General features: G+C 42.9%; 1 protein-coding gene across 1 annotated transcript in view; it reads right to left on the reverse strand.

Moving 5' to 3' along the window:
- YAP1 (Yes1 associated transcriptional regulator) overlaps nucleotides 1–13,596 on the reverse strand; it is a 113,492-nt gene that overhangs the window by 44,684 nt on the left and 55,212 nt on the right. The window contains exon 3 of the mRNA XM_077769754.1: nucleotides 12,073–12,188. Within this exon, the coding sequence (XP_077625880.1) occupies nucleotides 12,073–12,188 (116 nt within the window). The remainder of the gene's footprint in view (nucleotides 1–12,072; nucleotides 12,189–13,596) is intronic.

Genomic DNA, 13,596 nt, shown 5'->3' on the forward strand with positions numbered 1-13,596 from the left:
GGAAAGACTACATACTGTATGCAGTACACCTACATACTGAAATTGCACTTGTTCAGGGGTGCCTGGGGGACTCAGTCGGTTAAGCGTGGTTTCAGTGCAGGTCATGATTTCATGGTTTCGTGGGTTCAAGCCCAGCTTCAGGCTCTGTGCTGAGAGTGCAGTCTGTTTGGGATTCTCCGTCTCCCTCTCTTTCTCTTCCCCTCTGTCACTTGCACTGTCTCTGTCTCTCTCAAAATAAATAAATAAACCTTAAAGAAAAAAAAAAAAAGGAAAGAAAGAAATTGCACTGGTTTTATTTCTTGGATGTTTACTGCAGACTGTTATATATTTGCTCCCTTACATTCTATTTAACTAGAAGCTAGTCAGTAGCAAGGGAAGATAGATTATTCGGCCCCAGAACATAGAAAAAGACATCCATCTCTCTCCCTCTTTTTTTAAATTTTTTTTTTTAACGTTTTATTTATTTCTAGGAGAGAGAGAGAGAGACAGCGTGAGCAGGGGAGGGTCAGAGAGAGAGGGAGTCACAGACTGAAACAGGCTCCAGGCTCTGAGCTGGCAGTCAGCACAGAGCCCGACGCGGGGCTCGAACCCACAAACCGCGAGGTCATGACCTAAGCGAAAGTCGGACACTTAACCGACTAAGCCACCCAGGCGCCCCTCTCTCTCTTTTTTTAAATATATAAGCAGATGTGCTCAATTCTGCAATATGGATCAGAACAAACATGGCAACATCTATTAGAAACTACCACCAGGGCTAGTGTGTGATACTTTGATCTACAGACTTGGGGTTTTCAAAATCTATGGGAGCTGAAATATATTCACCCCGACTCTACAGCAGTTCTGTATCCGTATCCAAAGGAGTCTTCCATAGACATACGTGTCTGAAATGCCTACGATGGATCTTAAAAACCCTCAACAACCCCTGATAAAATCCTGTCCACGCGAGAAAAATTCTTAGGTAGACATACTCAAAAAAACTATCATGTACATGGGGCATCTGGGTGGCTTAGTCGGTTAAGCGTCCGACTTTCGCTTAGGTCATGATCTCGCGGTTCGTGGGTTCGAGCCCCGCGTCGGGCTCTGTGCTGACTGCCAGCTCAGAGCCTGGAGCCTGTTTCAGTCTGTGACTCCCTCTCTCTCTGACCCTTCCCTGCTCACACTGTCTCTCTCTCTCTCTCTCTCCCTCCTAGAAATAAATAAAACATTAAAAAAAAAAATTAAAAAAAAAAACAACTATCATGTACAATCATAAAGTATTATTGTCACTAACTTTTAATGTGCCTTTAATAATCTAAATGTGGGGCAAATATTTATAAATACACTGGGTGAAGAAAATAGTTTACAAAATCAAGTTTTGGTAAAAGGAGTAGGATTTCCCTTCTGGTTTCCACTGCGACAGCTTCATTCTCCGGGTGAAAACGGACTTAAAAGCATTTAGCCCTAGGTCACGAGGCTAAGACTTGATCATTTTTGTGCACAGGTCTAGAAGCTAAAAAGATTATAAATATACTGATTAAAATCTGCTTCACGAAAGTAAATGCAAGAGTGGTGACAAGCCGTTTCTTTTTCTCTTTCAAGTTCGGGTGTGCTCCTAGAGGTGGTCGGAAGATTCTTGGCTCGACCACTAGACCTGCTGCTGAGCCCCACGCCCAGGCTGCTAGTCTGCGCTCTGCCCTACTCACTTGCCAACACCCCACACCTTCACCATCGGGCCCAAGTCGGGAAAAAAACACCTTGAGTTCTTTGTCTTGGTATCCCCACGGCTGAGCATGGCCGTCACACACAACCAAATCTTGCTGAGCTGAAATGATTAAAAACCTATCTGTGGAAAAAATAATTGACTAGTCTTGCTCAAGTCCCAATTTCTCAGATCCTTAGTTTGCGCTTTTCTAAGTCATAGGTTTTTTAAAAGCTGGTACCACTGGGACACCTGAGTGGCTCACCTGGTGAAGGTCCGACTCCTGACCTCGGCTCAGGTCGTGATCTCACAGTTCACAGGTTTGAGCCCCACATTGGGCTCCGTGCTGCCGGTGTGGAGCCTGCTTGGAACACACTCTCTCCCCCTCACCCTGCCCCTCCCCCACTCGTGCATGCTCTCTCTCTCTCTTTGAAAATAAATAAACATTTTAAAAAGTTGGTACCATTTTACAGGATTTTTATATTGAATAAGCTCCCGTATGAACTAATGGATTCCAATCTATCACTTGTACAGGTTTTATCCCAACAGAAAGCAGGAATAATATTAACACAGAAGACCTTAGTAACCCTGTGTGGTCTCAAGTTCACCATTTAGAGCCTCTGTTCTGTGCAGCCCATGAAGCGGCAGCACGAGCACCGCTGACAAACGCGTTAGATAGAAATGGGGAGCCTTCGGTCCAGACCTGCTGGGCCACCGTCTGATTTTAACACACCCCCAGGCGATGCCCCTCCTGCCACAAATTAAGAACCACTCATCCTGGGGCGCCTGGGTGGCTTAGTCGGTTAAGTGTCCGACTTTCGCTTAGGTCATGATCTCGNACTAATAAGGCTCCCGTGTTTTCATTAAACTCTTATAGAACGACCTACCATTAACTCAAACTTCACCAACACAGCAACAGTGCAATTCGTTGGTTAGTTGCTAAAAAAATAAAAAGCCCTTGATGCATAAAAATGCAATTAAGTATGATTTTATTTCTATATTAACACCCTAGAAAGACAGCCTAGTTTAGAGAAAACTGTAAAAGGTTTAGAGGTTCAGACTGACCTACAGTCAATCCTTGATGAGTCCTGTATTAACCTTCTAACGCTGCGCAAGTTCCTTACTCTGCTCAATGCTTCCTTTCCTTACCCAGAAAAATGGGAGACAAACACTCTCTCCAATAATGTGAGAGTTTTATAAGAAGTACTTGATGTAGGGCAGGGCTTATGGTAGGTACTTCTTAAAAAGTCAATTCCCTACTCTTTCCTGAAATAGTTCTACAATTTTGTTTCAATAATACATTTAATTTACTAAAATTCATGCATAATGCAAAAAGGCAGGTTGATCAGAAAATAAACCTGGGTCTCAAAGTTGAAATGAGAAGCACCTAAGTGGCGGAGTGGTTAAGCATCTGACTCTTCATCTCAGCTCAGGTCACAATCTCAGGGTTATGAGTTCAAGCCACACCCAGTGTGGAGTCTACTTAAAAAAAAAAAAAAGAAAAAAAGAAAGGTTAAAAAAACAACTTTAACCCAATTTAAGTTTTGCCACCTCCTTACCTTACTGACGTTAAAAAACATAAGTATTTTGGAAGACTCTGTTTATTGTTGCAGGATTCTTTTTTATTTCACTGATGCTGCCTATATATGGTAGTCTATGGATATCATTTTTAAAGAATTAGCATTTTAATCTTTCACACAAATACTCCTCTTATGAGTCATAAAATTACTGTGGCAATAGAGTAACCAGAAGTATTTAGAAATCAGTGGGAAAGACAAAAATAATATTCCAACACTTGTCAAGAGAAGAAATAAAACAGGCATTTATTTTTTTCTCAAATGTAAATAATTGAAACTCTTTTTCATCCTCTGTCTACTCCAAAGCTGAGCAGTGTTTCCAAATTCCACAAATAATCACTGAAAACAAAGTTGAACACGGACGCTTCTATCTGTATAAGCGCCAATAATACTCACATGCCAACTTTTTTCTTTATATTCTTTAACGATATCCCCTTACTCTACAAGTTAGTCTGTTGGGTAAAATAACAAATTAGGTTCAATATTTACACTAACTTTCAGAATTCAAATGAACTTCACTTTCCCAAATGATTACTTCAAAAACTACTGATAGATTTTTTACAACTAGATCTGTTATTGGTGCCCTAAGACCAGGTCAAGGGAACTCAACAGCCCTGAGTTTCCATATATTCTCTGATCACTGCACAAAGAGAACCTCTAACATGAAGCAAAGAAGACAGAAAGGAATTCCTCTATCTGAAACTGGAGCACTATAAAAACTTCTGATCCTTGAGCTACTGAAAAATGAAGACGCTCTGTAGATCTACCTTTCAACTTGATTAGCTGGGATTTCTCCAATAAAGGAATAAAGAAATGGATACTTTAAAAATGCTACAGACTGTATTGGGCAGCACATTCATATACAAACACACACCCCAATTCTAGAATAAGTGACTTCACAGTTTTGCTTCTGTATTTGGGGACTGGAAGATTCCTCCACCGGGTGCTTATTTTTGACTCAGCATAAAGAAAGACGATGTATCAGCCAACATCTATTGTTCCACGTACCAAATGTTGATTCTGCCTTGCCCAGGTTAATTCTGAGTTTTAATATTACTTAGAAAATATTTTAGCTCTCCTCATCAGAGCACGACAGACAGAGGCCGTTAGCTGACTCGACACCAGCGGTACATTCCATTGAGAGCAAAGTCCCAAAGCCACCAAGATTGAGAAATGCCCTGTGTGGTGTGTCACTGGGTCTAACGACACTTCAGAAGGACAAACTAGAAGACACGGTAACTGCAAGCTACTGTCACTTGCAACCTGATTGGACGTTCACGCTGAATTCACGGTTTGTTTGTTTGATTTTTTAATGTTTATTTGAGAGAGCACACATGCTCATGAGCTGGGGAGAGGCAAAGGGAGGGGGAGAGAGAGAATTCCAAGCAGGCTCCGTGCTGTCAGTGCAGAGCCCGACGTGGGGCTCAAACCCATGGACCATGAGATCATGACCTGAGCTGAAATCAAGAGTCAGGCGCTCAACCGAGTCACCCAGGGGTTCCCTGAATTAATTTTTCTTTTTCACAAATATTTTTATCTTCAGAGTTTCCATATATTATTTGCAACTTTTAGTAATATGAACTAGACTGGTTCATGTTTTTAAATTAAAAAAATGGTGGTTTCCATATTACTAATCATTTTTCAGGAACTTCATTATCAAATCAATCAAGACACAAACTATGTAAAATAAATCAAGTTTCTGGAGAATTAGTTATATTCGCCCTGGATTATTATACTTTTGATTTTTACTATGCTCTTTTCCTGTGGCCATCTTTTCTTAATTTACCTACATTTCCAGATTGAAAAAAAAAACAATTTTGGTTTAAATAATGCTATCTGGGATACACGGTCTCTGTCATTCACATCATTCACTGCCGTCTTTAGGCTTTGTCCCTGTTTTATTGTTTGACATATTTTAGTATACTCTCATTCCATATATTGTCACTTGAGATTAACAAATAATTTCCATCTCTTAACTGTCAAGAACTTTCTGAAGAATCAAAAAAAAAATTTAAGTGCTGTAAAAGAAGAAAAACATAATTATATTTAACACTCTACCATCTATACCAGAGAATCTATAAGAACTTAAAAGCCAGAAAATAACACATGACTGGGAAAAGAGCCAATGACCCGTATTTGAGCATAAAAAATTATTTTAAGGGAGTCTGAGTGGCTCAGTCAGTTAAGCATCTGACTTAGCTCAAGTCATGATCTCAAGGTTTGTGGGATTGAGCCCCACGTCGGGTTCTGTGCTGACAGCTCAGAGCCTACTTGGACTTCTTTCTCTGCCCCTCTCCAACTTGTGCACACACATTTGCGCGCTCTCTCTCTCAAATAAATACACTTAAAAATATATATAAAGAAAATTATTTGAAAGGAAGAGTAGCTACCTGTTACTATAAACTGATTAAAATGCAAAATATCAGATCAGATCACACTTACTTACCTCCTACACACCCAATATATATACTAAGCACTATCTATCTTGAGTAATTTCTAACTATGTACAACCATGTTATATGGAGTGTGTTAATCTTCACAGGAGCTGTACTGCAAGTTCAATGTTACCATCATTTCTACTTTTCAGGTAAAGACACCTGTCGCTCCTGCAGCCCGTCCAAGACCGCACAGGCAGTAGGTGACAGAGCCGGGACTCAAACCCACATCCACCAGACCATAACCCTTATTCTCCACCCCTCCGCCGTTCACTCTGAAGGTGAAAAGCAGGATTGCAGGCTGAGGAGCTCGGCTCAGGGAGCAGGAACTTGCGGCTCCTAACGCTGCGGTCAGCTCTGCCACTTGGCTCCAGCCCTGTTTTTTACAGTGAAAACCTTACACCGATTCCCTTTCACAAGCCCTTGTACCTCATCACATCCACTCTCTCCACCTGCCACTTTTCTCGGGAAGCTTCTTTCCTCCCCACAGTTCGGAGGCCCTGACAGAGCGCATAAAGCCGGGGAACAGGCCAGCAGTGCCGTGCACTTCACTCTGCCTGTTTCCCAACAGTGTCCCCCGCTGCAAAGAAGGGGGTCAACACATTCCTCTAACGTGTATCATCTCGGGTGATCAAGAGGGCATCCTCTCCACTCACCTTGAGCTATTCCCTAGCAGTTCCATGCAGGTTTCCCTAGGAGGGAAATCTCAAAGAGTTTCACTGGTAGATCTGGACATTAGTCAAATGAATGCCTCACTTTAAAACGTAAAAACAATGAATTCCTTAAAATGTACCTATAAAATAAGACATCTGATTTTGTACGGTTACCAAAGGTACATTTTTAGACAGTAGGGAGGGGCGCCTGGGTGGCTCAGTGGGTTAAGCATCCGACTTCGGCTCAGGTCATGATCTCACGGTTCGTGGGTTCGAGCCCTGCGTCGGGCTCTGTGCTGACAGCTCAGAGCCTGGAGCTGCCTCAGATTCTGTGTCTCTCTCTCTTCTACCCCTCCCCTGCTCACACTGTCTTCTCTCTCAAGAATAAACATTAAACATTTAAAAAATTAAAAGTAGGTACCTGGGTTATTGCTTAATTTAAATCAAGGCTTATGATTTTTAAGGTTCTAAACAGTTACCAGCCCTTTAGCATTCAGTTATCTCTGGGTCACCATGCGGTATACTCCTCCTGGACTTTACCACTGCTCTAAGATTCTACAGTCTTGTGGGGTATTATTAACAGGCTACTACTCAATATTTTATATCTTGATACAAATAAAGCTGGTTAAGGAACTGTCACATTGTCTATCACAAAAGTCACTAATGTTCAACAAACTCTCAGTATGTAGACTGATTTTATACAGATCCCAAGCATGCATAAAACACTGTTCACGTGCTATAAACTAACACACTTGACAGAATTTCTCAAGGACAATCATCTCAAGTAATGTAGTTCTTTCTTTTTTAAAATTTTTTAAAAAAATTTATTTCTGAGAGGAAGAGAGCGCGCGCGCGAGCAAGCAGAGGGTCAGAGAGAGAGGGAGACACAGAATCCAAAGCAGGCTCCAGGCTCCAAGCTAGCTGTCAGCACAGAGCCCAACGTAGGGCTCGAACCCACGAACTGTGAGATCACCACTGAGCCAAAGTCGGATGCTCAACTGACTGAGCCACCCAGGTGCCCCAATAATGTAATTTTTTTTTTAATATTTTTATTTATTTCTAGGAGAGAGAGAGAGAGAGAGAGAGACAGTGAGCAGGGGAGGGTCAGAGAGAGAAGGAGACGCAGACTCTGAAACAGGCTCCAGGCTCTGAGCTGGCAGTCAGCACAGAGCCCGAGGCGGGGCTCGAACCCACGAACCGCGAGATCATGACCTAAGCGAAAGTCGGTCGCTCAACCGACTAAGCCACCCAGGTGCCCCAGTAATGTAATTTTTTAAAAGTAATCTCTACACCCAACGTGGGGCTCAAACCCCTGACCCCGAGACCGAGAGTCGCCTGCTTCACTGACTGAGCCCACTGGGCACCCGACATCCCAAGTAATTTAAGAGATGAGGGTTTATACATACGTTCATATAGGTACACGTTATTGCAGATTTTTATGTAAACCACAATAGGAATATTATCTTGCTGAATGATTACAATCTCCTTTTAGTTTTCCTTTCCTCAGTTTTCAAATTCCTTTTACCAATTTCACGGCCATTTATATGCCAATTAAGTAGACATAAAGATATAAATTAATCTACTTCATAGAATCTAGTTTAGATGGAGCACCTGGGTGGCTCAATCGGTTAAGCATCTGACTCTCGATTTTGTGTCACGTCATGATCTCAGAGTTTGTGAGTCAGGGCCCCAACCCAGGCTCTGTGCTATCGGTGTGGAGCCTGCTCGGGGTTCTCTGTCATCTTCTGTCCTCTTTCTCTCTCAAAAATAAACATTTAAAAATAAAGATGAATCTAGTAAATCACGTCTCTAGAACCCTCTCCAGGTGTACCATTTAACTGGCAAACTCCTGTTTTCTCAATTACGTAGATTAGGAAATTTGGCCAATGACAAACGACAGGTATCCAGTGTAGCAATGGAATCTGTCACTGCTACCTCACATTTTGAAAAAGGACTTATAAAAACAAGAGTAAACCGATCATTCTGCTAAACTGTATTAGGCTGAACTCAAGAAAGAGGATTTCATCAAATCTTGGACTTGGGAGAGAATTTTAAAAGATCAGTCAGTTAGGCAAACCATTAAAAAGTTATGCAGAAAACAGGTCTGGACAGTCTAAAGAAAATGAGAGTTTTAAGGATGTGGGTTTAAATAGAAACAGACCAGAGCACAAAGCTAGACTCCAATATTTAAGGAGGAGAATTCTTCTTCAAGAACTAACAAGTTCTTGCTTAAATGATCAGTGACAAAAACATAGGTCAAGTTGTACTTAGCACAGCTGAGCAGGACAGTGTTTCAGGAGAAGTGCACTGCCCGCTGTGGACACCCTGCTGGCTCAGGAAGCCCCTCACTGCTCTGCTATAGTCAGCATTCTCGAATGTATCTAAATACCCTCATGATTCTCCTTGTTCACCGGCTCTAGGCTCGAAACTCTCCTAAGAGATGCCCTTGCCAACACAGGGTAGAGGGCCCGGCCAATCTCTCTTGTGTGATCTGAGGGACCGGAGCCCCCTGCAAAGCACAACCACCAAGCACCATGCATGCATCCCGAAAGAGAAAGGGAAGGCCCTCGCTGGAGGCCTGACTGAGGTGACATGAGAGCTGTCATTTCACAGAACGTGAGGACGTGACTTTCATTCCAAAGCATTTCAACACCATGTAGGAGTCCACTGTTTATTCTTAAATGTCCACTAAACTGGAAAAAGTGAAAGCCAACCACGGAGTCCATGTGAATCCCGACCATATACATGCTCTCTAAAGCCTCAGCACTCGATGGGACAGTTAGGCCCCATATGTATTTGTAACCAAATTCAGAACAATTTTGATTTAAACTTGTGCCACTGTAAAAATTTTCATATACCCCTAACTTAGCATCCTGCTCTCATTCTAAAACTTTCCATGACTCCTTTTCCTTTTCAGGATCAGTTTTTGTCTTTTGAGTGAAAAACAAAAACAAAAACAAAAAACACCTTTTTGATTTTATTATATCCGTCTCTTCCTTTTTTTTTTTTTCCATTTATTTTGAGAGACTGAGAGAGCGAGGGAAGGGCAAACGAGAGAGAAAATCCCACGCAGGCTCCACTCAGCATGGAGACCGATGTGGGGCTCGAACTCACAAACCGTGAGTTCACGACCTAAGCTGAAATCAAGAGTCAGATACTTAATTGACTGAGCCACCAGGGCACCCCGATATTCTCTTAAGGTGCAGTGTGTGTACTTTGTGGCGTGCAGAGAGCTCCCCACACCTGCCACCTTCAGGGGAAGAGCTGTCCCGTGAGCACAGCACACTGACAGGCCCCCTCAGCCCTCCTGGAGGCTTTCCTCCCTCACTGACCCTAACCCTGGTCCACATGTAGATTAAGAGGATGGGCTCTGGGGATCTGTTAGCAACGAATGAATCCTGGCTTCTACCACTGACCAACTGCATGATCTGGGGACAGTTATGCAAGTTTCCTCATCCAGGAAGGGAGTCTAGTAACAGTAGCTAACTTCAGTGGCCACTGTACGAAAGGTGCAAAAAGGACCCGGAACACTTCATACAGCTTACCACCATTCTCTCCTCTCCCCTGACACATGCCCACGTCGGGGGGGCAGGGCTTGTCCCGTTTCAGGCCAACTCTGTTCCCTCCCCCCACTCCTAGCCCGGCACACCAGACGCCACTCAGCTCAAATGGTCCCCGTCAGAGTCACTCTGTCCACGGACCACAGCTGCAGGCAAGCGTGCCGGCGGGTTTACGTGCAGTGTACGAAACATCCGATACAACCAAAACACAGAGCTACAAAAATAAACACAAGTATTCTAATATCCACTAAAGCCAATCTGATATGTACTTTTGAATTTAAACACAAATTTGAATACAAATTCTCCCTAATTCCTCAGGCCATTAACAGAAAATTTAATAGGAAAAAATAAACCCAGGTTCTAAAAGAATCACAATCAACCTTGTTAGATGCCAAATGCCTAAATCTTCCAAAATAAACTTTAAATTAACGATGTATTTATTACTAGCTTCCTGGGGATAGTTTTAGATGGAGCATGACAAAATGAATAGTGTGAATCATCTTCTTTGGACTATAAACACAAGGCAGCTTTCACAACCTTTATTTGGAAATTTAATAAAAATGAACTAGATGTCAAGTAAAAATATTAGTCAAATACTTGCATAATATCTGGCCTTGCAACTTTTAAGTTAAATATCACACATAAGTAAGTTTCTGCAAAATAAGTTAATATATTCATATTATAACAAGATAAAATGGAAGATTAACGGAATGAATCTTTTTTCAAAAGTTTATATGAAGAAAGTTTATGACAAGAAAAGCTTCATCATGAATCTTTCCTCATGTTTTCAGCATGTAACTCCAGAATTCAAATGTCCCGCCCATCAAGGGCAAGGACAGAGCAGAGACCCCACAAACCGGCCCCACCTCCCGGGGCAGAGGGACGGTTCCAATCCTGGGCTCTCCTGGACCCAGAGCCAGTCTGTGGCCTGTCGTCCCCACAGGCCAGCAGTTCTTTTCAAAGCCTGCTGCCGAAGACAGTCTACACTGCAGCCACTCACATGGGCCAGTCAGTACGCCGCGTAAGCAAGATGAATGGGCTGTGACAGACACGTGATCCATCACGGCCGCGGTCTTCTGTGCTCTGACCTGGGGCCGAAAGCAGAAACGCAGGCCGAAGGCCCCAATCCCAGAAGCCAGCATGGAGCGGCATCCTCCTGGGGCACCCCTGTCCCTTCGGCAGGAAGAGGCCCGAGGGGATAGCCATGGCCTGAGGCCCATACAACAGAGGTACCTGACCGACTAAGAGGTCACTAAACCCTTAGTCAGTACCTATTCTGCAACAGAAATGTAAATAAAAGCTGTATATGTATTGTTTTATTTCCTTGAAGCTCTCCCCATCTCTACCCTCTCCAGCAATGTGCAGTGGAGCCCTCCACTACATAGATGAGAAAAACAGCACATTTCAATACCCTACCAAATAAGAAAAAAGATCCATCCTCAGGTCCCTCGTCAGTGAAAAGGGTAGAAGCGTGTTCAGTAACACATACTAGTGTGGTTTATACGCTGCAACCTTGCAGATACTTTTAAGGTAGAACAAATACACTTATTAAAAGGTAGTTAAGAACACTATGGTTTCTTCCCATGCAAACCACGAAGGGAAGAAAGAAACCTCCAACTTTAACACCTCACAAAGAAGGCAGTGGGGTCAAAATCAGGTCAAACACAAGCATGTCAAAATTAACCAAACTGGGAATTGGAGACACTGACTTCAGAACTGAAACTGTAAGAACAGTGCCTTTCGGTTGCCAGCCCTTCTGTATATTAATGACTGAAAGAGACTCGGGTAAAACATGCCATTTTTTAATGGTAAACGAAGTAAACGAAGTCTCCCATAAAAGCCCAGGTAGAAACAGGGCGCCTGGGGGCTCAATCATTTAAGGACTTCGACTCAGATCAGGATCTTGCGATTCGAGTTTGACCCCTGCACTGGGCTCTGTGCGGACAGCTCAGAGACTGAAGCCTGATTCAGATTCCCTCTCTCTCTGCCCCTCCCATCCTCCTCAAAAATAAATAAACCTGTAAACAAACAAACCAACAAACCAACGGGTAGAAATGAACAGTCACCCATGCTCCAGTCTCCTTACAAGAATAATGACCATGCTGCACGGAAGGCGCTAGCGGTGCACAAGTGCTTCTGCCACGTGCTCTAGGACAGCGCGTCACTCACCCGAGGCCGAGTTCATCATGCTCTGCTGCACCGGTGGGCTGGTGGGCGCCGTGACGCTCATCTGGGAGAGCATGGCCTTCCTGGGGTCCTGCCATGTTGTTGTCTGATCAATGTGACTGTGATGAAACAAACCAATGCATTAGACAACAAGCACCAGGCCCTCAAAGCAACAACCCCACTTCCCAAAGCAGAGTAGGTCTACTGTGCTTGCGCAGGGAAGGGCTCTCTCGCGGTCACTGCCGTCACTTCCTCCTGTGAACCTTCCTCGGCCTAGTGCCCGCTGCACTCTCACCTCCCACATCCTTCAGGAACAAGATATGAAAACCACACCTGGAATTTAAGGGAAGGGACACCATTTTCACCTAGGAAACTATTAGTACCTGCTTCTAATTTAAACATAAAAGGTGATTTGTAAATTAATCACCTGTGATGGTAGTCATATGACGAGAACCCAATATTCACAAGAGAATCACCCACTTTTTTCTTTGGGAGCTAAGAATGCCAATTAACATATACTTTTAGACTTAAAGTCCTTTAGATAAAAACATGAGAGAGATGAAAAAGACTTATTATAAATATATATTTCAAAGCCAAAACAGAAGTGAAACTTGATCTATAAGTTTTGCTGTCTCGTGACTATCAAAAAGGCCTTTGTTAGTTGCTAAACAAAACATTTAAATGCTTCCTGCATACTGTTAACCTACTGCAAAATATCTTCTTACACACGCACATGGATTTTTTCATCTGTAAAACTAAGGGTGCAAAGGGTTGAAGATTCTGTGAACTACAACACCCGAAGGCATCTAGCATAGTATCTGGCACATGACCGTTTGAGTCTTCTTCCAGCAAAGTTTGTTTCTTTGAAACAGAAACAGAAACAGAAACACTATGTATGTGAGACTACCTAAGAAATTATGCTTAAGAAATAGCCAGAGAAGGGGGGCACCCGGGTGGCTTAGTCGGTTAAGCGTCCGACTTTCGCTTGGGTCATGATCTCGCCGTTCGTGGGTTCGAGCCCCGCGTCGGGCTCTGTGCTGACTGCCAGCTCAGAGCCTGGAGCCTGTTTCAGAGTCTGTCACTCCCTCTCTCTCTCTCTGACCCTCCCCTGCTCATGCTGTCTCTCTCTCCTAGAAATAAATAAAACATTAAAAAATATATTAAAAAAAAAAATAGCCAGAGAAGCATTCAAACATGTATGCAAAGTTCACTCTGTATAATTTATAAAAGCAAAAACCGGAAAGCCAGCCAAAAGTGAATGAAAGGGACTGGCGAACTAAATATTGTATCATATGGTGGACTACCGCGCAGCTACTGAGACTATTTTAGAAGAATATTTAATAATATGGAAAATGCCTGTGATGCTGCTTTTTAAAGGAGGTTGTAAAACAGTATGTACAGTGTGAGGCAAATTATTTAAATGTGCTGAAAACACGGGAAGAACGGGCATCACCAAGTTTTCACTGTTTATTTCTAGGTCGCAAAATTACAGAACTTTGCTTTGCTAGGTTTTCTTACCATCAATTG

Source organism: Crocuta crocuta, unplaced genomic scaffold (assembly GCF_008692635.1).
Source record: "Crocuta crocuta isolate KB4526 unplaced genomic scaffold, BGI_CrCroc_1.0 scaffold80, whole genome shotgun sequence".
In the NCBI taxonomy this organism is placed as follows: Eukaryota; Metazoa; Chordata; class Mammalia; order Carnivora; family Hyaenidae; genus Crocuta; species Crocuta crocuta.